Consider the following 27298-nt stretch of genomic DNA (forward strand, 5'->3'; position numbering starts at 1 on the left):
GACTGCACTGCTGTGCAGTCCTCAATGCTTTACCACCACAGACATCTCCTGATAAGTACTGCTACATAATGCTGTTACCTTGTGTGATATATGGGCTCCTGATTACCGCTATCAGTGTTACATCTGTGTTACCTGTGTTCACTAAATAAACCTGCATTACTGTTTAAGTCACTAAGTGTGTGGACTGACGTCACTGCATCAGATAGCCCAGACACTCTGCCAACAGACAGCAGATAATTACCACTTGGCCCATCTAGTCTGCCCTAAACACATGTATACACTTACACACTAGGGTTAATTTCTGACGGGAGACAATAAACCCTCCAGTATATTTTTGGATTGTGGGAGGAAATCGGAGTACCGAGAAGAAAAAACCCTACCAAACTCCACACAGTTAGGGCCATGAAGGGAACTGAACCCATGACCTCAGTGCTGTGAGGCAGTAATGCTAACCATTACACCATACATATTGCTCAACCCAATCTCTCAAGATCACTGCCTAGATGTCATAATTGACACTGAACTGTCCTATATATATGTAGGAGACAGGGGAGACCACCAAACCCTGCGAGCCTGTGTCACCTGCAAGGAAGTAGGCCAGATTGTGAGACTGTATATGTGAGCCGCTTTGGCAGCCAAAGCAAAGCAAGGCTGGATCCTGTGACATACCAGTGAGAGACAGGACTGAAAAGACTTTTGAGACTTTGGGGGAAATTCAGATCTGATCGTAGATGTGCCCTCAGACATGCAGTGGGACATCCAGCATAGGGCTAGTCCACCCCGCATGTCTGGCTCTGCCCCCCCCCCCCTGCCACCCGCCGCGTCCAGGGTCGCAGAGGCTGTGTGTGATGTCACGCAGCCGCCGCGGGCCGCCTCTGGAACAGTCTGGACATTCCTGCGTTGTTTGGATCGCGCCCAGCCGACGGCGTTCTAACGCTGTCGGTACGCCGCCTCTGCCTGGCGATCGCAGCCCTGAGATGCTTTTAGCATCTCACTGGGCTCCCACGGTTCGCATGTGCACTGGCGGACATCACAAAGGGATTCAGATTGCGATTGCTGCCGCTGCAGCGATCCAGTCTGAATCACCCCCTTTGTCTGCAGACTAGCTGCACAATTATAGTCAGGGGTGAAGAAGTGAGTTAGTGCCCTGAATGGGGCCTAGGTGTTTGTTATTTTCTGTTAATATGTGTTGAATGTAGCCAGTAAAGCTTTATTATTTCACTTATTCACTGGAAAAGACTGCTTTGGATCCTTAGACACTGCACCAATACACCCTTCTACCTAGCTTAGTACCCCATATCCTCACAAAAAAAAAAAAATATATATATATATATATATATATATACTGTATATATATATATCTATATATCTATATATCTATATATATATATCTATATATATATATACATACACATACACATAACTACATCCTGTATACATTGTAGTGGCACATACACATTTCAAATGTTTTTATATTTAGCCACATCTAAAAATGTTGTCTAACAGGAATTACATTAATTACAAATGTTCTGCTATGCCAATTTTAGGGGTACCAATAAAGCAAATAAAGTGCCTGGGGTATCCATGTGGAAAAATGATTGAGAACCACTACTATAGATTGTAAGCTTGAGAACATGGCCCTCTTACGTCTGACGCGTCTTAATACACAGTCCTGTTTTAGTACAATGTGAAAACTGCAATACCCCTTTTACACCACTGAAATAGCCCGAGTTATTGCCGGGTCAATCCGGGTCACAGCTCGGTGTGAAACGGTCTCTGAAAAATAAACCGGATCACGCGATTAGGGTTGGGGACCGGAAGGACCCAGGTAATGGGGTTGTGTTACTGCATAATGAGAGATGGATCCCTGGTGCTTGAAGACGATGTGTTCTCCAAGCGCCTGCAGAACAGTTAACACTGCACCCAAATGGGGGACACCCAGGAATAACCCGAATTGGAGCTGCAGTATAAACGGGGTTGGAAGCGTGTTCCAGATCCCAGGTTGCAACCGGGATTTTGGTGTGGAAGGGGTATTAATAATACATGATTATCAATTTGCAGATTCATACTGGACCCTTCAGGCAATGCTAAAAAAATACGAAATCAGCACCCACATCTCAATATGGGAATAATACATATTTTGGCTTTGTAATATTCTCTTGAAAACACCTTCACTAATGAATTTGTTAGACAAGTGTTCCCTACTTTCTCTATAGAAATATATTTGTGTTGGAGCCTAGAAATATTTTATAAACAGTATTCACTAAGTATAAGTTGATTTCCTTGCATACCATTTCATATATCTTTAAAATTAAAGCACCAGACATCATGAGACATTAAACCAATCCACATGTTTTACACACACAAGCTAATAAATAAATAGCGCATCTGCCCTGTGTGTCTCATGTATAGGGGAAGCAGGCATTCTAGTTGCAAAGAGGATCCTTTTCTAAGCCAGAGCCAAGCTAAGGCAGAAATGACTACTGCACAGAATATTCATGTTCCCTATAATGTAACAATAACAGAAAACAGACAGTGAAGAAGGAAAACTTGTAATTACTGCAAGGTGAAGAAATCTGTAGTCCTGGGAGATGCAACGGGCGAAACTTGGAGAACTCCAGTAGGCGACTCCCTGGGGACTAAGCAGACAGCGACGACTAGCTGATCCTGCAGGGGATATATAGAATGCTGTGTGAACCAAGAGACAGCAATTTACTTAGAGATACAAGAATGGAGATTAGCAGAAAGTGTAACATAGGAAGTTAAGTTTGCAAACTGGAAAAAAGGAAGAAGACAGTAGATGGAATGAGGATTGGAAAATGTAGCTGTATCAAAAATAAACACCCAAAGGAGAAAAATAATAAGGGTTTAATAAAAAAAGAAATGTAATAATACAGATGACTGTAGAAGTGTGGTGAAATCAGACACAGACTAAATGAGAAATATATGACAACAGGGAATGAGCAAGTGAAACTGACCTGTGGCATTAGGAGGACACTTGTTGTACACGATATCGCCTGCAGCTGTTTTCTTCCAGTTCATGGACAAGACATACTCATCTTTACACATCTCATGTAACGCTGTGAGGAAGGGAAGTACTAACATGAAATAAGACATAACAAGGTTTGCTACAAGATACCTGCTCAACACAACCGACAATTCTACCAAATCTGGAACACAGTAGTTTCCAGCCAGGATATACACTTTGGGATTGATGCAGAGTTGAACGTAGATTCACTTGCACAGCATGTTTTCTCAATGCAGTTGTAAGCATTTCAATAACATCTCCACTTGTGGCTGAAGGGGAGTAGCAGGGCAGTAACAGGGCACTTAAATGTAAGCAATGTTCAGTGAGGGTGTGCCAATGCAACTGCAAGCTATACAGGGAAGGACCCAAACGGATTTCACCTGTTGCCAGTCACATCATTTGCACCAAGCATAGGCTAGTGTAAGTGCTCTTAGATGATGATCGTGAGTGTGGCCAGAACTTTGTGGGCCCCGTAGCAACATTTTGAAGCGGCCCCGTCCCATTGCTTCTGCCGAGACACCTCTCTGCAGCAGTTGTTAATTTTATGCCCCATAATAGTGCCCTAGTTCATTTTCCGAACCATAGTAGAGCCTTATTTAATAATATGCCCCATATTAGTGCCCTAGTTTCTTTTCTGAAGCATAGTACTGCCCTAGTTCATGTTATGCCACATTGTAAGACTGCCAGTACACATTACGTATAACAGTACACCCAATTCATATCATGACATATAGTGTCCCCAGTTCATATTATGCCATATTAGAGTGCCCCCAGTTCATATTATGCCATATTAGAATGCCCCCAGTTCATATTATGCCACATTACAGTGTCACGGTTCATAAAGTGCCATATTACAGTGCCCCAGTTCATATTATGCCACATTAGAGTGACCCCAGTTCATATTATGCAACATTACAGTGTCCTCAGTTCATATTATGCCACATTACAGTGCCCCATTTCAAATTATGCCACATTACAGTGCCCCAGTTCATATTATGCCACATTAGAGTGACCCCAGTTCATATTATGCCACATTACAGTGTCCTCAGTTCATATTATGCCACATTACAGTGCCCCATTTAATATTATGCAACATTACAGTGCCCCAGTTCATATTATGCCACATTACAGTGTCCCCAGTTCATATTATGCAACATTACCGTGCCCCCAGTTCATATTATGTCACATTACAGTGCCCCAGATCATATAGTGGCATATTACAGTGCCCCAGTTCATATGCCACATTACAGTGCCCCAGTTCATATTATACCACATTCCAGTGTCCCCAGTTTATATTATGCCACATTACTGTGCCCCCAGTTCATATTATGTCACATTACAGTGCCCCAGATCATATATTGGCATATTACAGTGCCCCAGTTCATACTATGCCACATTACAGTGCCCCCAGTTCATATTATGCCACATTACAGTGCCCCAGTTCATATTATGTAACATTATACTGCCCTCCAATTCATTTTATACCACATTACAATGAGCAGGCCTATATTGTGGGCTCCAAGGCAAATGTTTGTAATGGCCAACTTCTCCGCTCTGGGCCCCATAGCAGCTGCACTCCCTGCACCTATGGTAGGTACAAACTTGATCATGAGTATCAAACTAATCATATGGACAGGGGTGGGTGCAACTCTGCATACGGGTGCATGTCCACATTTAGTTCCATTCATGCAGTGCAGGAGCATGTACAGCCAATTCGCAATCAACTCTGCCTCAGGCCCCTTGCGTTCTGCAAAGGCATGCTAAGCAGCAAGTGTGTTTGTCTGGCCTTCCTCTGGTAACCTCACAATACACAAATTAATATGTGTAAATGGCAAGCTGTGACCTTCCCATGAAACACGAACATTCATTGCTATTCCCTTATTGTAAACTCGCTATCCTGTCAGCAAGAGCCCACAGAGAGGAAACAGGCATGCTGAGAAGATGAAAGGAGCACAAGAGAGGAATAAAGAAACAAGGACAGAAAGAAAGTGTGGAGAGCAAGGCAAGAGGTGCAAGCAAAGAGAGGTGATGCAAAGAGAAAGAGAGATTGTGGTGAACAAAAGGTGCTTTTAGGATAGGATTCAGAACGAAACGGGGGGACAGCAGCTGGTGCACGGAGGAGACTGAGTGGCAAGTCAGTTGAATATAATGCTTTACTGAAACTTTGACAAGTGGTGTTACTGTATATATACAATCTCAGATAATAACATTTTGAAGGTAAACAAGGGAGCAGGATTCTGAATGTAGTATATACTGTTTTATATATAATATGCCTACATATAAACTGACAGCTAAATAAGCTATCCCTTTAAATAAAATGATTACATGAATTAACCTTCACTATTTTCTTGACAGACAGATAATGAGACATCTATGTATTTTTTTTAATAATTCTTCATGTTGGAGAGTGTGCTTGTCATTAGTATATTAAGCTGCTAATGGAAGGATGCTCTACGTTTTTAGCACCCAGCATTTAAAGTAGCAGCTACAGTGTCCTATTCTGGACTCTGCACATTTATTATTACTCCTATTATATGAAGTTTAAAGTGTATAAATCCTTCTATTTCTCAAGTTAAAAAAAACAACATATTTTACTGTTTCTATAAGTCTATTATGTCATAAAAATGACTAAATACTTTTTACAAGGGTTTGAAGTTCATAGAAAAAAATATAAAACAGTGTTCTAGGTGAGGTACCACTTGTAATTGCAATGTACCTATTCACTAACTACAGTATGTGACCTATGTCTGTAACCTACATCAGGTGAGGAAGGATGTAAGGACATGTATTACATAGTGCATGGATGTTATGTGTTCTGTGTGTTTCACACAGAAGGTATTCAAGGAGTGCTTTCTAATAGGCGCCTCCGCTCAGCACACACAGCAGATGCAGTGGGTGGATACCTGGGCATTTCTTTTCATTGCACGTCCTGACCTCGTCCCCGGAGCCCTCGCACGGGTATCCTTGCAATCCTGTCCCCTGACACATCCGGTAGCGACGCTGCCAGCCACTGTCACATGTTTTGGAGCACAAGCTCCAATGATTCCACGGACCCCATTTTCCATCCGCTAGAGAGTGTGAAGGGCAGGAAGCAGAGGAGAGTATAAGGAGGAGAGGGAGCACGGAAGGGTACAGAAAGAGAGGGGTAGTAGCAAAAGGTGTAAACATGGTAGGAAAAATAAAGGGAAGCATAAATTAGGACTTAAGCATAATGTGTGAAGAGGAAGGAAACAAAAATGTATGGTGTAAAGAGAAAATCAAAAGAATGTGTAAAGATATAAAAGTCAAGACGCTAAGAAGCTGTAAAGTAGCTAATTTGGCAAGTGTGGAGAAAGGAAAGCACATCTAGATTTAACATTACCCAATAGCACACTGAAAAATAAAACAAAAAGACAGACGTATGTGAAAATAGATATATTCTTCTGAAAGAAAACAAGACTGGTTAGAGAGAGCAGGCCTCTGGGTGGATGTGATGTAAATGTTTTGTAATGTGTCAAGAGGAAAAAGAGGCAGGAGGCACGAAACTAGGTATTACGGAACAGTTAATGTGGGTTATATGAACATTATATGAACAAAAAAAGATGGCAGATGGCAGAGATAAAGATAGAAGCAATAAAGAGATTGCAAAAAAAATAAAAAATAGACTAGCTGGTAAGCTACATACTACTTACTCAGTCAGGTAAAGGCAGATTGTTCATTATTTTAGTTATCTCAAAGTGGGTTTGTGTGTCTGGAACTCAATTATTTATATATTTTGGGTAGGGGTGTACCTATTATGCTTTGTTATCCTAACTGACCTTCAAGTAATTCAGCCATACACATCAGCCAAAGTGAACACAGTGTACCGCATCTCCAGATGGCATATATACAAATTCTAGATATATAATGCATCGCTAACAGTGTCATTTCTACTTCACAAAATACTGCCAAAGCAAAATGCATCCACTTTAGCAATGACTGTACCCATGGCAAAGAGGTGACAACAAAAGGAGCACTTCCAGTGGCAAAGCCATTCAGCAGTAAGCCGTGTATTACCTGGGCATTCTGTGTTACTGCAGTCCCTCGTGTCCGTTTGCTGCCCCCTGCACTCTCCTCCAGCTTGGCTTGTGTTGCTGCACTTTCTACTCCTTTGTTGGGTTCCGTTGGAACACGTTACTGAGCATCTTCCCCATGGGCCCCAGTCCAGCCATATCCCTTCCACTGAACAGAAAGAGAGGGAGAGAAAAGATTAGTGAATTTAGCTGCCTCAGTCTAACAGGCCAGCTGCACCTCTTCCCACTGGAAATAAATGCACACTAGCTAAACGCAATAAATAATACTTAGTGTGCAATTGCATCCTCTAAGTAAAACCTCATAAACACATCCTAAAGCGAGAAATCTTCTAACCTCAGTGGGGACAAGCCAGAAGAACAGAAGGAGGGAGCAACCTTTCAAGTGAATGAGATGAATTAATCATGGGCACATAGGTAGCCAGTGATAGATTGGGTCAGGGTTCTGGAACAGTGTCTCTTAACCCCTTTTGACTGCAACGTAAGGAATTCATTGCCTGTACTGCTCTTATGCTCTTACAGTCCTGATACAAATGATCGGATACAATGTCTGGAGACCAGAAAGCGTGTCCTGTGAATTAGGCAGTAATAGTAGAGACACAGAGCATGTGACAGTATAGAGTTCACTTGTTCTATGCATTCAGTACATTCTCTACATTCAGTACAGCAGTGTTTCTATGAGGAGACGGTGTCTATTCCAGGTATTGTCAAACATCATAAAAGCACCAATAACATTGTCACACTGATTCAGGGGTTAAGATCTTTTTTTTATTTTTTTTTAAAGCAGCAAAAGTTTTGCAAATGATTTTTATAGTTTTTTTTTTTTTTTTACCAAGACACCCCTGACAGCATTAATATATGTACAGATGTTGTATGGAAATAGGAAATGGTCACAGGTCGCACTATCCCATTGCTTGTGACTGCAGTCTAGGCACAGAAAGAGTTAGCTTGGCCTTTCTACGATGGTGCCCTAGATACACTTTTCATAGTTTTCTGCTGCACATAAAGTCCAACATGATAAATGTGTTTAAGTACCTAAGGAGACAATATACAGATTAAGGTCAAACATTATTGTGGGCAGGTTTGGAAAGTCATACGGGAGCCCATAAAGAGAAATGGATTAAGGGTGAATTTCCACATAAATCAAAGAGATCCACATTATTCCGCAAGAGACATACTAGTTATGATAGTGAGAGATGAGCCAAGTTGCTGTAATCGTTACAAGATGCCTGGGCATACAGATTAGTGAAATGGGTGTCTGGGTATTTAAGAGCTAATTTTATATGTGTGAACCACCTTATAAATTTTACAGTATAGTTAAGCAAAGCAGCCAGGAATGCTTATAAAAATAGCACAACCTGTGAAATGTATATGTAAGTAAATGAATATCTAGAATGATCTAGAATGTATTTTTTCTTGCTTATCAATACAGTCACACACAACTTAAAATTACCTGTTTTTGTTAATTCATTTGAAAAGATATGCTATGATATTTACATCTTTAATTGCTACGAAAGCCCACATCAACAATATGGTGTTTCACTAGCCCTTAGAGCTGGTGGACATGTATTGAATGATTGTAGAATAAAGATATTTTTAAACAGTGTAAGTAGAAAGAGGATATAGTTGATCAAACATTGGTATGGTTCTTTGAGCTGACACACCAATTATCAAAACATGAGTGCATGTATGTCCATGTATGTGACGGCGATTGGATGAAGCCTGGTTGTTACAGATTATGGGGTCTATTTACTAAGCCTTGTATGGAGATAAAGTGAACGGAGATAAAGTCCCAGCCAATCAGCTCCTAACTGACATGTCACAGGTTTGGTTAAAAAATGGCAGTTAGGAGCTGGTTGGGACTTTGGGGCAGATGTATTACCCTGGAGAAGGCATAAGGAAGTGATAAACCAGTGATATGTGCAAGGTGATACACACACCAGACAATCAGATCCTAACTGTTAATTTACATAATGGAGCTGATTGGCTGGTGCTTTTATCACCTTGCACATATCACTGGTTTATCACTTTCTTATGCCTTCTCCAGGTTAATACATCTGCCCCATTATCTCTATCCACTTTAACTCCATTCAAGGCTTAGTAAATAGACCCCTATACAGGCGATGTTAGGGTGATGTCCACGGGGGTGGTCTTCAGTATGCCGGCTGTCGGGATCCCGGCGCACAGTATACCGGCGCCGGAATCCCGACAGCCGGCATACCGACACTTATTCTCCCTTGTGGGGGTCCACGACCCCCCTGGAGGGAGAATAAAATAGCGTAGCGCGCCACCGTGCCCGCAAGGGGCTCATTTGCACTCGCCACACTGTCGGTAAGCCGGCGGTCGGGCTCCCGGCGCCGGTATGCTGGTCGCCGGGAGCCCGACCGCCGGCAGACCGTACTACACTCGTCCACGGGATTATATGTCCTTCAGCTCTGGACCAAAGACTGACACTGTAGGACATGTCCAAAATACTGCAAGATATTTATTTAGAAATGTCTTTGGCAGTCGCACTGAAGATGTGGATTTCAGCATGACGGCAGCATGGTGAGACCATCCCTCAGTACACCAGTGCCCTGCAGAAATTAACAGTCGAGCTGAAAAGAAGGCTCCAGAGAAACAGCAAGCATTAGAAAAGACCAATGTGATTTCGGCCTTTGCAACCCTTTGTGATTTCGGCCCTGTGCCTAATACTGCTGGATATTGGCCCTCATTCCGAGTTGTTCACTCGCTAGCCGCTTTTCGCAGCAGTGCACATGCTAAGCCGCCGCCCTCTGGGAGTGAATCTTAGCTTAGCAGAATTGCGAACGAAGGCACGATACAGACTAAAACATATACCAAACCCACGGACTGTAATTCATTTATCCCTATAAACAGCAATCACCATCCGAATTGGCTATCATCAGTACCTGGTAGTCAGTTCCATAGGATAAGAAAGAATTGCTCCAAATTACAGGATTATCACAACCAAGGCACTTCCATGAAAAAACAATTTCAGAAAAAAGGGTATGGAACCAAATTACTGGACTCGCCATACGAAAAATACCAGCAAGCTGACAGGGAGCTTATGATTCGACCAACCGCAGCTACGGAAGACAGGAGAAGTGATACTAATACGGTTACCTTCATCACTAAATACAGTAGCCAGTATAAGGGACTGGAGCATATCATAAGAAAAAACTGGGGACTATTACTCCAAGATCCCATACTCAAACAATACATATCGAATAAACCAAGATTTATATACCGAAAGGCCAATAATCTACGCAAACATCTTGTGAAAAGTGCACTGGAGACCCCTAAGAGAACAATCACCATTAAAAACAAGGGCTTCTATAGGTGCGGACAGTGTCAAATGTGCCGCAACTGTAAAAGCAACACACCCACCATAACCAGCTATACATCCACCAGCAACCAGAAAAAATACAACATTAAAGAATTTATTACGTGTGACAGCAAAAATGTCGTATACCTAGTACAATGTAAATGCAACAAACAATACGTTGGTAGAACGACCAGAAAACTGAAGGAAAGAATGAGTGAGCACCTCAGGAATATAAAAAAGGGTCTTCTCACGCATGGAATCTCGGCCCACTTCAAGGAGGAACATGACTGCAAACCATCAGAGATAACACTATTTTGCGGCATCCAAGCAGTGGCAGGAAACTGGAGAAAGGGAAATACCGAGGAAAGACTTGCTCAAACTGAAATGCGGAGCATTTTTAACCTAGGTACCTTGAAACCTAAAGGCCTTAATCTTGAATTCGAAACAAAATGGTTTCTTTAAGCACCTTGGACTACCCATGAACCATCTGATCCAGTTCTACACCACCCACAAGCCACATTATTAGAGTTTTTACTTCACTCTCGGACAGAGTTCAATTAATCATATGGCCATCTTTACTCCCCTCCACCCATTCAGACCATTATTCCTGTATGGGACCATTCCCATCCATCTATTTTCGAATCTCTGCACTATAAACTATAATTTTATTTTTATTTTTATTTTTACATATGTATATTTTTACAAATAGACATATTTTACTATTTTTTGTAATCATGTTTTATCTTGCCTATTTTTTGTAATCATGTTTTATCTTGCCTCAAAACACATAATCTTGTTTTTATACTGTCTTTTAGATAACCAGACTTTCATCTTCTTCTAGTTATTCACTCTGAAATATTGCTCTCTGTTAGAATACTTCCGCCAATGCAACTTCACTTCACTTAATGTAATATGCCTTTTCCTTTCCCTTAGAGAGCGCTCGTGATTTTTCCGGTTACTTCCGGGTTTGAGTGCGTTCCACTTATAGTATCTGGAACGCATTATACTTTACATCGTCTTCCCTGGTATGCCAATCCCCCCAGGTGGAACGCATGTACGTTACTTCCGGTACATGCGTTCCACCACCTTGCACAGATAACGCTTTTACGCGGGTATTCGCGACCGGAAGTGACGTCACCATCAGGTGGAACGCATGTACGCCACTTCCGGCTCATGCGTTCCACCGCCGCTATTAAGGCCGGACGAAACCCAGTTGCTGGGGACACTCCAATTAATAATGAGTGGCTCACCACTACCTCTTCCCCATATAACACATAATATATTCCGTGTTACCATCACCCTATTTCTCCACGGAAACACACTACCTTCTGAATATTATCACGACGTCACTTCCGGGACCACGTGCGTTCCAAATACCGGAAGTGACGCGACGATTTCTCCAAAACCTATTTCTCTCTGTTCTGTTATTATTTCTAGGATGCGGTTAGCGTTTTACATGATTTTAATATTTTGTCATCCTCTATCATGAGAATTTATTGTAATTTTATGTACAACATGATGTATTGGAATATTTTGTAACCACACCCCCACCACATGACTTCCTGTCAGGGGGTATAAATAATGGCACCGGTACCCTCAGTACACACCTTGAAAAAGACTTCTACAGTCGAAACGCGTTGGTGTGAGGGCCAGGACCACCAGGGACTGATTTGGGACGGTACTTACTAAGGTGAGAATAATCCGGACATTCAACATCTCTTCACCCGTGTGTACCCCCCTCTCTTACCTGGAGTTCATTGGCAGTTCTTATGTTATTTTAAAGAATTTTTTTGTATAATAAATATTTTATGTGTCACTTTATGACACCATGCTTCGCTTCTCTTCATGTACCATACGAGAGGAACGGACCTTAGAATAAGGAGCACCTAGAATCTGTGGGACCATCTTAAAGATACCTTTACATACAAGTTCTTCCATTGTGCAGTGTGAGTTGGGTACGCCCATTCTTTACCTCTTTCCCTCCTCCACACCTAATTTGCATGAGTGTGACCGTGTACGACGACATATCAAACGAAAGATACCTTTATATGTTTTCCAAACCCCGTTATGGATGTGAGTACGGTACGCACTCCCCATTGTAATTTGTGAATCTAGAGGAGTGAATTGCCTTTCAGCTCTTATACACTCCACTCTAAATTAACATACTACACCATCAACTGTTCCTCTCTCTCACTCCCGAGGACAAGAACCATAAGGGATCCTGTCTGGAGAAGGAGAAGAAAAACCACCAGAACACTAAAGATACCTTTACGCGAGGGAGATATCACGGTTTCACGTGAGTACTGGTACGCACTCAGCAGCTACCTTCTCATTAAGATCTAATCCAAAGACATTCCCATCATTTCCTACACGTTTACTACACTATCAGCGGTTTTTTCCCTGTCTTTGTGTCTCCAATCATTGAGGATAAGAATTATCCCGATACCCTGGACGCGAGTACAGGAGAAAACTCGGAGAACAATCGTTTGGGATAGCCCTAAGGAGAATTTTACTCCACAGTGGACGTGATCGAGAACATTTATTCCAGTATCAACTCGGAGAACTAGTAATAAGACACAAATAGAAAGAACCGGTTCTACATGTTGTAACGACACCACGTAACCCACATTATCTTTATTATTTTATAAATCATTTTTCAGATACTGTGCATACCCATCTTTATCCCCCTTAGTAGTTTTTCCTGACGAGCGCAGACGTGATCTCTCAAATTTTTTTGTGTGTATTCGCAATATTGCGAAAAGATTTTTCTTTGCAGTTTCTGAGTAGCTCGAGACTTACTCTTCCAGTGCGATCAGTTCAGTGCTTGTCGTTCCTGGTTTGACGTCACAAACACACCCAGCGTTCGCCCAGACACTCCCCTGTTTCTCCAGCCACTCCCGCGTTTTTCCCAGAAACGGCAGCGTTTTTTCACACACTCCCATAAAACGGCCAGTTTTCGCCCAGAAACACCCACTTCCTGTCAATCACACTACGATCAGCAGAACGAAGAAAAAACCTCGTAATGCCGTGAGTAAAATACCAAACTTCTTAGCAAATTTACTTGGCGCAGCCGCAGTGCTAACATTGCGCATGCGCAGTTAGCGGAAAATCGCACCGATGCGAAGGAAAATAACGAGCGAACAACTCGGAATGAGGGCCATAGTTTTTACGGACATGGCACAGACTTTCCATGCGGTGCAAATGGCCATTGCCCGGGAATGGGATAATCACTTTTGGCATATATGCCATTTCCCAACAATGGGTACCAAGAGGCAGGTCTGCGGGAGAGCTGTGTGTGTAAGATGAAGGATTTGTTGGCAGTAGCCGAAGAGGTGCACGCTCCAACTATGTTAGGGCACAGTTCAGTGCAGTGAGAGAAGAAGCCGGGGCAATCAAAACTGAAGATAGAATCATTAGGGTTTCCAACACTTCAAGTGTGGATGCCTGGGACGTCTTGCGCAACAATGTCCAGATGCAGTGTCCTAGAAGCACTTACACTACACTCTTTCACAACTGAAAACTGTGCATGCTTCTGACAAACTCACACGATGTAATGAAACTCACATTACATTGTGCGAGTTTAACCAATAGGTTTCTGGTCTGTTTTTTTCACCAGACTTCGCGTGCAAGTAGAGTTTTTTTACTAAAAACTCACACTGCATTACATTTGCGAGTTTTGGCACCAACTCGCACCTTCACAAAGTGCGAGAAGGTGCGAGTTGGAATGTGCTTAAAAACTTGCACTGCATTACATCCCGCCACATGTGTGCAAATGTAGAGGATAGATGCAACAGTGCCTGACAGGACAGTGAAAAAAATTATAAACAGTGTTTCTGACAACACTATGCCCATCTACAAGGGACAAAGCCAGACACTTGGGTTACCTTAACAGTATTGGGCCCGGTCAGTACCAGAAATGGCGACCCTCTGGGAATACTGGGTACTGTAGTATTAAGGAACATACCTTCCGCCGATCAGCAAATTTCATTGCAAGTGAACATTGCAGAATACTTACCTCAGCTGATTACTATAATAGGAGTCCGGATTTATAAAAGCCGTTTTTTTCTTGAATCTCTCTTATGAATATACAGGTGTATATCAAATCATAAGTTGATAGAGATAACAAGAATTTTCATATTTTCGCTCTTGACAAACGTCTAACATTAATACTCGCTCAAAACCAGACAAACTTTCTGCCACCCACTTCAAATCAAGTGAGTGACATATCACTATATCGTTACCCAATACATGCTATTTAATACTTGTTTTAACCAATTTTGCCGATTTATACAGCAACTTTTTTATATTATCCTTTTCGTCTGTAGAGTACATTAAAAGTTAAGTTTTATTGTTGCATATACACTCTATGGTTTCATAACTTTACTAATCAGTCAATTTAAATAAAGTGTGCCCCAGAGAGACATAATAAACAGTCTTTCTTTTGCTTCTCTGCAAAACAACCCTCAAATTACCTTAACAGTAGCCAACAGCCACCATCCCTGTGGTCCAAAGGACATCGAGCTTTATCGTCATGGCCATCTCCAACTCAAGCATGGCCGAGTCAATATGGTTATGATTGTCTTGCAAGACCGCAGCATTGTACTGTACCAATAGAAGGGGTGCTAGGAAATGTGCGCACAATGACTAATGCACCAAACTCTACAGCAGCTGTTAAAGTGTTATAAACATGAACAAGAGGTAGGGGTCATTCCATGTCAGTTCACGCAGGCATGACACCTACCAACCCAGATTTTCATGATACTTTGTACACTTGATACTACCACGTAGCTACTAACCCATGTCAATTTTTTTATTCTCTAGGCTCTGAGTGACAGGCTCTGCTGTTCAGGAGAGCCTGTCACTACTCAAAGCCGGATCACTATAAATGTGTTTGTAGCTGATAGGGATCATAACAACGCAACCCCTCAGTTTGTGCGTATATGAGGGCTGGATCAATGGTGAACACTGGTGCACTCAGCGTGATCTTGTTTTGATTTTAACTTTTTGAATTTACTTGTGGAAACAACATTACCGTATAAATCGGTTTCCTTTTCCTCATAATTCTTCCAATATTGATGGACATGAACCCCTGATGAAGTCCTTTGGGACGAAACGCGTCGGGTACGATCTTGTTGTGAGAACATCAGACATCCTGTATACAATACTATTGGATGGAATATACTGATATATCATGTCTTCAACAAAAAAATTGGAATTTGTATTTTAATATGTACACTATTTAATTTTTATGTGCTAATCTATGTTCACCAAATTTTAATGTACATAGACAATATATGAATAAACTATTTGTTGTTTTATTATTCTGTGGTCATAATCTGGAAGAATAGTATACAGCTCCCTTTGACATTCCACATTCTTGTATTCCTTTATTTGTACTCTAGCTAACAGGGAGTACGTCATAAGGTTTGCAGCTCATATATAGCGCATAATTGGGTCTACACCACACCTAGCTACTAACCCATGTCAATTTTTTTATTCTCTAGGCTTCACAGTTTTTTAGATATAGGGGTCAAAGTTTTGAAAAATTGCTGGGAAATGCCACTCCTGATGCTCCGTTTTTTTCTGAGGTGTATCTGGGAATAAAATCATATCTCAGTGCCTAATTGTAATGTACTGCGAGTAATTGGATATCCCCCTTAATTGGAGAAATGATGTGAACATCAGTTTGCATCTCACAAATGTAATCAATATGGCAGCTTTAGTGTTAAACTGTTGCTTCTTCAAGAACAATAGCACTATTACAGTGAATTGCTTGAAATGGTGAGAAAAATGTGCAGTGTTTATTGGGTGGAGAATCAGGATTCCCCAAAGCATACGGTAATGTATGTATTGTAATGACCATAATTATTCTCCATTTATTCACTAATTACACATCAATAACGCTGTCAAGTTTAGCACAGTTAAACAAAGAAACCTCCAAAATATACCAGATACCTACATATTTGCATTTTGCAATGGGAGCTGTTTAGTCAAAACAAACAAGCTCCATATATGCGCACACAAAAAGCAATTTACCACCTGGCGGCTCATTGAATGTACCTTAGGTTCTCAACTTGTAGCATGTACAGTAGTATGAAATTCCTCAGACTAATTCAGCAGGCACATCAGTCTGTTACAGGTGAAACTCAGAAAATAAGAATATTGTGCAAAAGTTCATTTATTTCAGTAATTCAACTTAAAAAGGTGAAACTAATATATTATATAGACTCATTACATGCAAAGTGAGATATTTCAAGCCTTTATTTGTTATAATTTTGATGATTGTAGCTTACAGCTTAAGAAAACCCCAAATAGAAAATCTATCAGCCTGTGGCACTGCTGAGGTGTTATGAAAGACCAGGATGCTTCAATAGCGGCCTTCAGCTCTTCTGCATTGTTCGGTCTCATGTCTCTCATCTTTCTCTTGACTATGCACCTTAGATTCTCTATGGGGTTCAGGTCATGCGAGTTTGCTGGCCAATCCAGCACAGTAATCCCATTTTCATTGAACCAAGTTTTGGTACTTTTGGCAGTGTGGGCAGGTGCCAAGTCCTTCTGGAAAATGAAGTCAACATCTCCATAAAGCTTGTCTGCTGAAGGAAGCATGAAGTGCTCTAAAATGTCCTGGTAGATGGCTGCATTGACTCTGGACTTAATAAAGCACAGTGGACCAACACCAGCAGATGACATGGCTCCCCAAATCAACAAAGACTGTGGAAACTTCACACTGGACTTCAAGCATCTTGGGTTGTGTGCCTCTCCATTCTTCCTCCATTCTCTGGGACCTTGGTTTCCAAATGAGATGCAAAATTTGCTCTCATCAGAAAAGAAGACTTTGGACCACTGAGCAACAGGCCAGTTCTTTTTTTCTTGTCAGGAAAAGGCCATTCAAAAGTGTGGGTGAGCTTCACAAGGGGTGGACTGTGGCTGGAGTTTTTGCATCAAGAGCCACCACACTCAGACGGATCCTGGACATGGGCTTCAAATGTCGTATTCCTCTTGTCAAGCCGCTCCTGAACAACAAGCAACGTCAGAAGCGTCTTACCTGGACTTCAGAAAAAAAAGAGAATCTATGGGGCATTGCCAAGAGAAAGATATGAGACCGAACAATGCAGAAGAGCTGAAGGCCGCTATTTAAGCATCCTGGTCTTCCATAACACCTCAGCAGTGCCACAGGCTGATAGTATCTATGCCACGCCGCATTGAGGCAGTAATTCACGCAAAAGGGGTCCAAACCAAGTACTGAGTACATATGCATGATTATACTTTTCAGAGGATCGACATTTCTGTATATAAAATCCTTTTTTTATTGATTTTATGTAATTTTCTAATTTTCTGAGATTTTGGGTTTGGGGTTTACTTAAGCTGTAAGCCACAATCATCAAAATTATAACAAATAAAAGCTTGAAATATCTCACTTTGCATGTAATGAGTCTATATAACATCTTAGTTTCACATTTTAAGTTGAATTACTGAAATAAATGAACTTTTGCATGGTATTGTAATTTTCTGAGTTTCACCTGTATGTATAACTAAACATAACATTCAATTTATGAAAAAATAATATTGAAAACTAATTACAAGGAGTATTTTTAAAACATTTAAATGTATAATAGGAGGCTTGGAAGAATGTACTCAGATTAAAAGACTTTAGGGGTACTAAGTAAAGATTTACCAGCAAGTAAAAGTAATTAGGTACCGATCTAGGGCGTTAACACCTCAATACTACAAACATATATAAATGTAAAAATACAAATATACTCAGAAGTCTTCCATCAACAGCATAACACAAAATGACAATATATTTCACACAAAATGAATGTTCCTTAGTTAGGAAGGTAAAGGTCAGCATTCAGTTCTTCTCCAAACTCTTATAGGTGACAGTAATCTGTGCTTTTTTTCTTCGATTTTCCTTGCGCATAATTACAGCCTGCACTTTTCCATACCCCAACTTCAGAATTTCTACTTCAACCAATGCTTAGCACTCAACAGAAATAGCGCAAGTCAGATGCAACAGACCACTAAATTCTTTATTCCGTATTTATAAAGGTAAGAAAAGGGACATACCCCACTTACACTCAAATGTGGAGGATGTAACACATATTTATGGTATCTCTAAATTCTATTTCACTGTCAAGTCACTTTGGGGTGTTATATGTGTTATATATGATGACATACAGTAAGGTAGACTGCAAAGAAACCCTGATACACACTGGTCTTCGTGTATCAGAGTGAGTGGGGTACATTTTTTTATTATCACTCGAATGCGGGAGGTTATCTCTCCATCCTGCTCGCATCACTAGGGTGCGAGCAGGATGCGGGAGACCTGCCCACTCTTCCGGGGGTGCGGGGGGCCACCCCAAAAAACGGGAGCCTCCCACAGCTTCCGGGAGAGTAGGTAAGTATGAGTTGGGAGGAGAACAAAACACTGACCTTTACCTACCTAAATAAGAAACATTAATTTTGCGATAAATATATTGGGGCAGATGTATTAACCTGGAGAAGGCATAAGGAAGTGATAAACCAGTGATATGTGCAAGGTGATAAACGAACCAGCCAATCAGCTCCAATATGTAAATTAACAGTTAGGAGCTGATTGGCTGGTGCATTAATCACCTTGCACATATCACTGGTTTATCACTTCCTTATACCTTCTCCAGGTTAATACATCTGCCCCAGTGTTATTTTATGTTTTGTTGTTGATGGAGGACGTATAAGTATATTTGCATTTTTACATTCATATATTTGTATTCTATTAGGGTGTTAGCGCCTTTGATTTGTACCTATTTATTTTTTTACTCACTGTTTATCCTGATTGGTCAGGATCTGATTTCTAATTTGGGTGGTTTGATTCACCTTTTCCCTGCATCTTTACTTTTCCCTCTGTATAATTATTGTAACATTTACCATCAGACCTAAGGGCATGTTGAATAAAACCTGAGAACCCATGTATTACAAAAAGCAAAGGAACAAACAGGCTAAAGTAAAGAGTTATAGTGCAAATGGCAATGGCCTGATTCAGGTATGGTCACAGTGTACACAGCAGCTGTGTCTTTGGACAGAGCTGCAGTGTGTACTGTGTATGTAAATATACAAATGCTGCAGGGGACGTCTTGTGTAAACAGATGCCTCCAGCAAGCTTCTGTGGTCTGCTGCATCCGAAGAACAAGGTAATATAGGATAGTCAGTGTTTTTAATCTGCTGTGGCAAGGAAATCTGCATTGGAACGCAGACTCTTACCTCCAGATGCCTACAACACTCACCCATTTTGCAATATACTCACTGTTGCCACCCTCTCCCTGCCCCCAAAGGGACATGCTGCGGCTTATGGGGAACTGGGAGTGGTCTTGCGGTACAAGATTAGCACATGCTCTGTATAGACCCTGCGCTTGCACCAATCTGGAAACATCGGAGCTGTGCATAAACCATCAAGTTGATGTACAGCTCTGAATCAGGCCAGATATCCATAAATACAAGTAATAGAATATAGGCATCCCAGGTGTTTAGTTACTTTCCTGGGTTATATAATAGATAAATGAGAAATGGGATTTATATAGTGGTGTATCTCTAGTGTATATGTGGTCATTTAAATCAGTTCCTGCACAAGTGGAGCTCGCAATCCATATTCCCTACCACATGTACCCAAACACTTACACGCTACGGTTATTGATCTTGTCAGAATCCAGTTACCCTAGCAGTATGTACAGAGTGTACATCACAAACCTACTGTCTTGCATATCTCTTCTTTTGTAACTGATATTAAGTAAGTCCACCTCCAAAGCCAGAATAAATCTGGTAGTAACACAAGGTTCCACCAAATGGGCTTGGTATGATATCCTGGCAGTCAGGATGCCAGCGGTCACATGAATGACATCGGCATCCCGACCCCGAAGATGCCGACATCGGACGGGGTAATAACATAGTAACACAGTTGTTTAGGTTGAAAAAAGACAATTTGTCCATCGAGTTCAACCTATATTTAATCTAATTATTAGATGTTATATCCTTGGATTTCTTTTTCTGCTAAAAATGTGTCTAATCCTCTCTTAAACTTATCCATTGAGTCCATTAACCCTTCCTTCGCTGGGTATGAAAAGTCTCCTTCAGCCTTATGGGGTGGCCATGTGTTCCGTGTACAGATCTCGCGATAAACAAATCGCCTGATAAATCCCTATATTACCCGTTAATGTATTTATAAATATTAATCATATCTCCTCTTAGTTGCCTTTTTTGTAATGTAAACATATCTAACCTGGTTAACCTTCCATTATAGTCCAATGACTCTATGCTCTTAATCAATTTTGTAGCTTTTCCATAATGTCTTTTTTATAGTGTGGTGCCCAGAACTGTACACAGTATTCCAAAGGTGGCCGTACCAACGATTTCTACAATGGCAAGATTACACTTTCTTCCCTTGTCTCCATCCCCCGTTTTATTTGCCTTAGCTACTGTACACTCACACTGGGCACTGCTACTAAGTCTGGAGGTGTAACTAAGCGCTGTGTTGATGTATGATGGGTGCTGTAATAGAAATTGATATGAAAAAGAAAAAAGAGAAAAGGAAAAAAGAAAAAAAGGGGGAAGTGCAGTAAGTGCAGCTGGAAAAGAGGGTAGAAGAGAGGACACTAGGATTGGTTAAAATTTATAAAATATAAAAAATATTAAATATATATATAACAGTGGTCTAGTGACCCAATGTTTACAGCCCCTGCTTGTTTTTTTTTTGTGTAGAGCTGGTTGGAGATGATACAGTCCCGCTTTATAGTGTCCAGAGAGCACTTTCCAAGGAGCACTGTCCCTACCTTACCCTAAGCCGGGTCCCGCTCTGTGCGGTGTACGCACTGACTGGAAGTTCAGATCCCAGCTTCTGGTAACGTCAGACGCTGGCTGCGGCAGTAGCGGTTCCTTCTCCTTCTCTTCTGTCTGCTCATACACTGTGCCAAACGCATCCTCACCAAACTACTAACCCTTCTTTCCATTTTTCTTATTTTCTAATTAGTCTACAGCACCAACATCTTTAGAGAGGCCCTCTGTCTGTGATCATGGTCAAACTACTATTTAAACTGTGTAAACCAGTGGTTCTCAAACTGTGTGCCGTGGCACCCTGGGGGGCCACGGGACACATGCAGGGGTGCCTCAGGATGGTGGTCGAGGGCCAATTCTAATTATTTATGGTCCAGGTAATAGACAAAACCAATGCTTTCAATCATAAAATATGCTGACAAACAGAAGCAGATCTTGTCCCTCACCACATCCTATAGACAGGGCCGGCCCAAGCCTAAATTTTTTGGTAAGCGAATATAGATTTTGGCACCCCCCATGGATGATGGAAAATATTATACACACAAAAGCTTAAAGCGCATTAAGCAAAATATTGGTGAAATCAACTGACTACCACAAAGTTAAAACTTAAAGGGCAAAACCGCGAAATAAGTGTTTTATAATTAATCTAACTAAGTAATCTAACATTTAAAAAATTGGGGTCCTATCTGTCCTTTTCTGGGTCCCATTGGAATGAAGGTTCATATTAATCTTATTAATTATTCAGATATAGAAACAGACTTGACTTGGACACTACAAAACTGTTACAAGGGGGAGGAGGGGGGGGGGGGGTGACAATGCTGCTGGGCTTTGTAGCATACAGGATACTCTGCACCAGAGCTGTAGACATTTCGGTGCCCTATGGCAGAAAGTAAATTGGTGCTCCCCCTCCCATATTTGAATTATAGGACAGTGCGCGCTGAAGGCGCGCACCAAAAATTTAGGGGCGTGGCTTCATGGGGAAAGAGCATGGCCATATAATAGTACCAATTCACATTACACCACACAGGTAGAGCACGTTACACACATTGCACCAGGTAGAGCACGTTACACACATTGCACCAGGTAGAGCACGTTACACACATTGCACCAGGTAGAGCACGTTACACACATTTGCACCAGGTAGAGCACGTTACACACATTGCACCAGGTAGAGCACGTTACACACATTGCGCCAGTTAGAGCACGTTACACACACTGCACCAGGTAGAGCACGTTACACACACTGCACCAGGTAGAGCACGTTACACACACTGCACCAGGTAGAGCACGTTACACACACTGCACCCAGGTAGAGCATGTTACACACACTGCACCAGGTAGAGCACGTTACACACACTGCACCAGGTAGAACACGTTACACACATTGCACCAGGTAGAGCACGTTACACACATTGCACCAGGTAGAGCACGTTACACACATTGCACCAGGTAGAGCATGTTACACACATTGCACCAGGTAGAGCACGTTACACACACTGCACCTGGTAGAGCACGTTACACACACTGCACCAGGTAGAGCACATTACACACACTGCACCAGGTAGAGCACGTTACACACACTGCACCAGGTAGAACACGATACACACATTGCACCAGGTAGAGCACGTTACACACATTGCACCAGGTAGAGCACGTTACACACATTGCACCAGGTAGAGCACGTTACACACATTGCACCAGGTAGAGCACGTTACACACACTGCACCAGGTAGAGCACGTTACACACATTGCACCAGGTAGAGCACGTTACACACACTGCACCAGGTAGAGCACGTTACACACACTGCACCAGGTAGAACACGTTACACACATTGCACCAGGTAGAGCACGTTACACACATTGCACCAGGTAGAGCACGTTACACACATTGCACCAGGTAGAGCACGTTACACACACTGCACCAGGTAGAGCACGTTACACACACTGCACCAGGTAGAGCACGTTACACACACTGCACCAGGTAGAACACCCTATATACATTGCACCAGGCAGAGCACGTTATACACATTGCACCAGTCAGAATACTTACACCGGGATCCAGACCGCCGAGAATGCCAACAGCTGCGCAAGGGCTATTCCCACTCATGGGTGTCCACAACACGCTGGTGCTGTGTGATATATGGGTGCCCTCAGTGAAGTGATAGTTACCAGTTAAAAGAAAAATGGGAAACTCCCAGATGATTGAAGAATTATTGAAGCTTAGTAAAGACACGTTACAAATGTGACACCATGATGCCAACGTTTCGGTGACACTAGCACTCCGTTTTCAAGGCTAGTGCACTAGTAGTAAACAGAGTAAATATATATATACACACACACACACATATTATATATATATATATATATATATATATATATATAATATATGTGTGTGTGTATATATATATATATATATAAAAATAAATAAATAAAAGTATCCAGCACATCCATATAATGCAAAAGTAGACAAAAAGCTATAGATGATCATAAAGTGCAAAGTTACAGCATAATTGGCAATGATTACAGCTACAGCAGCATATACTCATCATGTTGAAAATAGATGAAGCAGCCTCATCTTAAACTGATAGTCTATACAGATAGATATTCTTTGTTTATTTCATTTTAACTTATTACCAAAAAAAAAAATGCTTCTGGCTTACTTTCCCCTCTGCTTTGAGCCAAGTGCTTGGCTGCATACTGCCTTCCTCCCCGAGCCGGCTCCTTGCTGCAGGTTGTGCGGCCACTGACTGAGAGCCGTCACAGACTTTCATTCATTCAAAGGCCGCCGGAAGCCCAGCACAGCAGTGTGGCGCCGCCAGTATGACGGCTTTTAGTGGCCGCTGCTGCGGCACCGCAGATCGGTGATTAATCACCGATCTGATCTCTGGCGTGTGACGGGGGCCCTTTCAGGTAGGGGGGCCCAGGGATACGTGCCACCTCCTTAATCCAGCTCTGCACACACAGCATAGGAGCTGGCGGTATGCAGCATGGGCTGGGAGCGTGGTGCAGGCTGCCGGCGCCCCCCACGCTGTGGCGCCTTACTCTTTTGCGTAACCCGCGTAACGGGCGGGCCGGCCCTGCCTATAGAAGACATATAAACAATTTACTTCATTTTATAGATTTTTTCTAAATTTCTCAATAATAAACTTGGCCTAGGGGAGCCATGGAAAAAAATCTAATACTCTGGGGTGCCATGATTCAAAAAAGTTTGGGAACCACTGGTGTAAACTATAGCAGAAAAAAAAAACAGGTTTCTTTCCCAATTCGGTATCAAACCATAAATGTCAGACAAATTATACAATTACTATTCTTACTGTGACATTACATATATGAATATAAAGGGCAGAGGAATTTACCAGGGCAAGCAGCTGTGTTATTGCAATATCGCGTCTCCCTCAGTGGACCACTGCACAGTGTCCCATATGGTGATGACACACAGGAGCGGGTGCGAAGCTGTGTTCCCTGACCACATGTTGTGGAGCAAACTCCCCATTGCGACCATCCTTCAGCAGCGGGATCTCCTGAAAACAGGAAGAAAAGACAGGGTTAACACATGGCAGTGTAGTGCAAGCCACAGGTGTACTCCTGGATTTGTTAACGTAAGACATTTCTACAGTAACGAGATAAAAGATATAGGACCAGATTCAATTAGCAGAGGTAATTTATCGCACTGGGAAAAGGGTGGAAGCTTTCATGTCCAAGGCTATTGAATTACAGCCCCTTTTTCTTGTGCAGTAAATTACCCGATACCGTGCGTTAACCCATAGAATCCGGGATAAATTCCAGGAGCTATAAGTTAACAGCTCAAACAGAAATCCGCATTAACTGCAGCCTGCTGGCCGACCACGGGCTATAATTGAATAGCCCCAGCAAATCAATTAGTGCGTGGTAATTAACCGTGGCTAATTGAATTCGTCCTTTAATCTTTTTCCCCATTTAATTTTATTAGCTCTTATTTTGGAGCAAGTATTTTGCTAATGTCAACATTTTATTGCTGATGCATTTTATGCTACGTCTGACTTAATTAGTGAGACTGACAATCGTTTTATTCCATTCTTATCACAATGCAGCCCCCATAACGTCTGAACAGGCTTCTAATAACAGTATACACAACCTTTTAAACAAATGTGAACCAATCACTGCACAAGTCTGGTGTACCATAAGAGAATCACGCAACAAAAGGAAGAGCGTTTGCCAAGGGTGAGACAATGGCTAATTCCCCTCCTTCTGTGGGTGGAATGCATTCAATCTCTGAGAATAGAAATGTGTTCAGCCGCACACACAAATAAACACACACACAACACACACAATGCTCTGACATAAGGGCATTATTAGCAAGCGCATAAATATTCATAAAAGCAGGCTCTCCTTCCCCACTCAGATGCTTTCTGTCATAAGCGCCCTTGGACTTCATCAATCTCCAGCCGAATACGAGAAGTGGACTCATAAATCAGAAAGGGCCGGGACCACTTCGTGCCAGAATCACAACCAGGAAAATGCTGAATAAATATGTTTGAACCATAGAATAAATAGATTGTTTTCCTTCTCTCACACTCTTTCTAGTAACCCTCCAGGAAAAATACATAAACATTCTGCAAATGATTTAGTGTATAAGAATGGGGTGGCTAGGCAATTGGTGGGCGGGAGAAGGCTCCATTTATTTTATGTCCCACTGCCTACTGCCTTTGGAATGTTGTACAAGACATGCTGGAAGAGGTATATTCCCTATCTACTAATCTGGGGAATAATATGGGAGCCAAAAATAAAGCAGAAAACAAATAATGGGAATGTGGAAGCCACCTCAGGGGTATAAAGTGTGGCAGCTCATTTTTTAGATCGCAGAATGAGAGAGCGGTTAGAGAAGCCTGAAGTGTCACTTCTCATACAACCCACCCAAGCTTTTCCCTCTACCCCTCGCCACGCACCAGGAACTCTAATGCAATTAGGAGCCTTCATGCAACGATTTATCAATTAAACTTACCATTATTTTTATTACACTCATTTCTGAATAAGGTGGCCAATATGTTTGCACGTACCAGCAATATAAAATATGCAGTAGATTACCATTAAAGGACTATAAATCATACATTTCTGTTCACAGAGCATACAAACTTAATAATAGGAATACTTAATATTTTTCAAGCATCAACATCTTTGGCTGCAGATGGAGATCAGTAGAGAGATTAGAATGCGCTTCTGAAGATATCAAATTGTAGCGTTTATCTAGTTATATCAAAAGGTAAAAATGTAAATATTGTGCTAGCTAGTAAAACAAAAGCCAGATCACTTGTTTCTTATAGCCCCTACACACTGGCCGATTTGCTGCCGAGCTGCCCGACGGCGGATACGGCCGACCCGGCGGCGGAGGGGCAGTGACGGGGGGAGTGAAGTTTCTTCACTCCCCCCGTCACCCGGCTGCATTGAAGTGCAGGCAAATATGGATGAGATCGTCCATATTGGCCTGCATGTACAGCCGACGGGGGACCTGCGATGAACGAGCGCAGGGCCGTGCATCGTTCATCGCTGGAGCCTCCACACTGCACGATATGAACGTTATCTCGTTCATTAATGAACGAGATCGTTCATATCGTGCAGTCATGTCGGCCAGTGTGTAGGGCCCATTAAGGTGTGTACACATGGTGAGATTTGGGCTGTGCTGATTCTTACTATGTGATAGGGACAGTGGTCTGTATCACAAGTCTAGATGACTGCATGCGATACTGGCTACAGTATGTGCAATTTTGGCTAAGTCTCAATTTTGACTATACTTTTATACTAGATAGTCAAAACTGACTTGCCTGCACAGTCTATCTAGGCTTGCGAGATCGACCTCGCGGGACTGCGCATCGGTATCGCATTGGGATTGCAAGGTGACTTTCACCTTGCGATGTGCACTAACTTTCCTTGCGATTTTGACTAGGGCCCTCATTCCGAGTCGTTCGCTCGTTCTTTTTTTTTCGCATCGCAGTGAAAATCAGCTTAGAGCGCATGCGCAATGTTCGCACTGCGACTGCGCTAAGTAATTCTGCTATGAAGAAAGGATTTTTACTCACGGCTTTTTGTTCGCACCGGCGAACGTAGTGTGATTGACAG

General features: G+C 42.0%; 1 protein-coding gene across 1 annotated transcript in view; it reads right to left on the reverse strand.

The window, feature by feature from the left end:
* The window catches only part of ADGRB2 (adhesion G protein-coupled receptor B2), a 694168-nt gene that overhangs the window by 175846 nt on the left and 491024 nt on the right, over positions 1–27298 (reverse strand). The window contains exons 4-8 of the mRNA XM_063954232.1: positions 24562–24726; positions 7064–7228; positions 5932–6096; positions 2979–3080; positions 2561–2667 (exon numbers count right to left, since the gene is read on the reverse strand). Of these exons, the coding sequence (XP_063810302.1) occupies positions 2561–2667; positions 2979–3080; positions 5932–6096; positions 7064–7228; positions 24562–24726 (704 nt within the window). The remainder of the gene's footprint in view (positions 1–2560; positions 2668–2978; positions 3081–5931; positions 6097–7063; positions 7229–24561; positions 24727–27298) is intronic.

Source organism: Pseudophryne corroboree, chromosome 2 (assembly GCF_028390025.1).
Source record: "Pseudophryne corroboree isolate aPseCor3 chromosome 2, aPseCor3.hap2, whole genome shotgun sequence".
NCBI lineage: Eukaryota > Metazoa > Chordata > Amphibia > Anura > Myobatrachidae > Pseudophryne > Pseudophryne corroboree.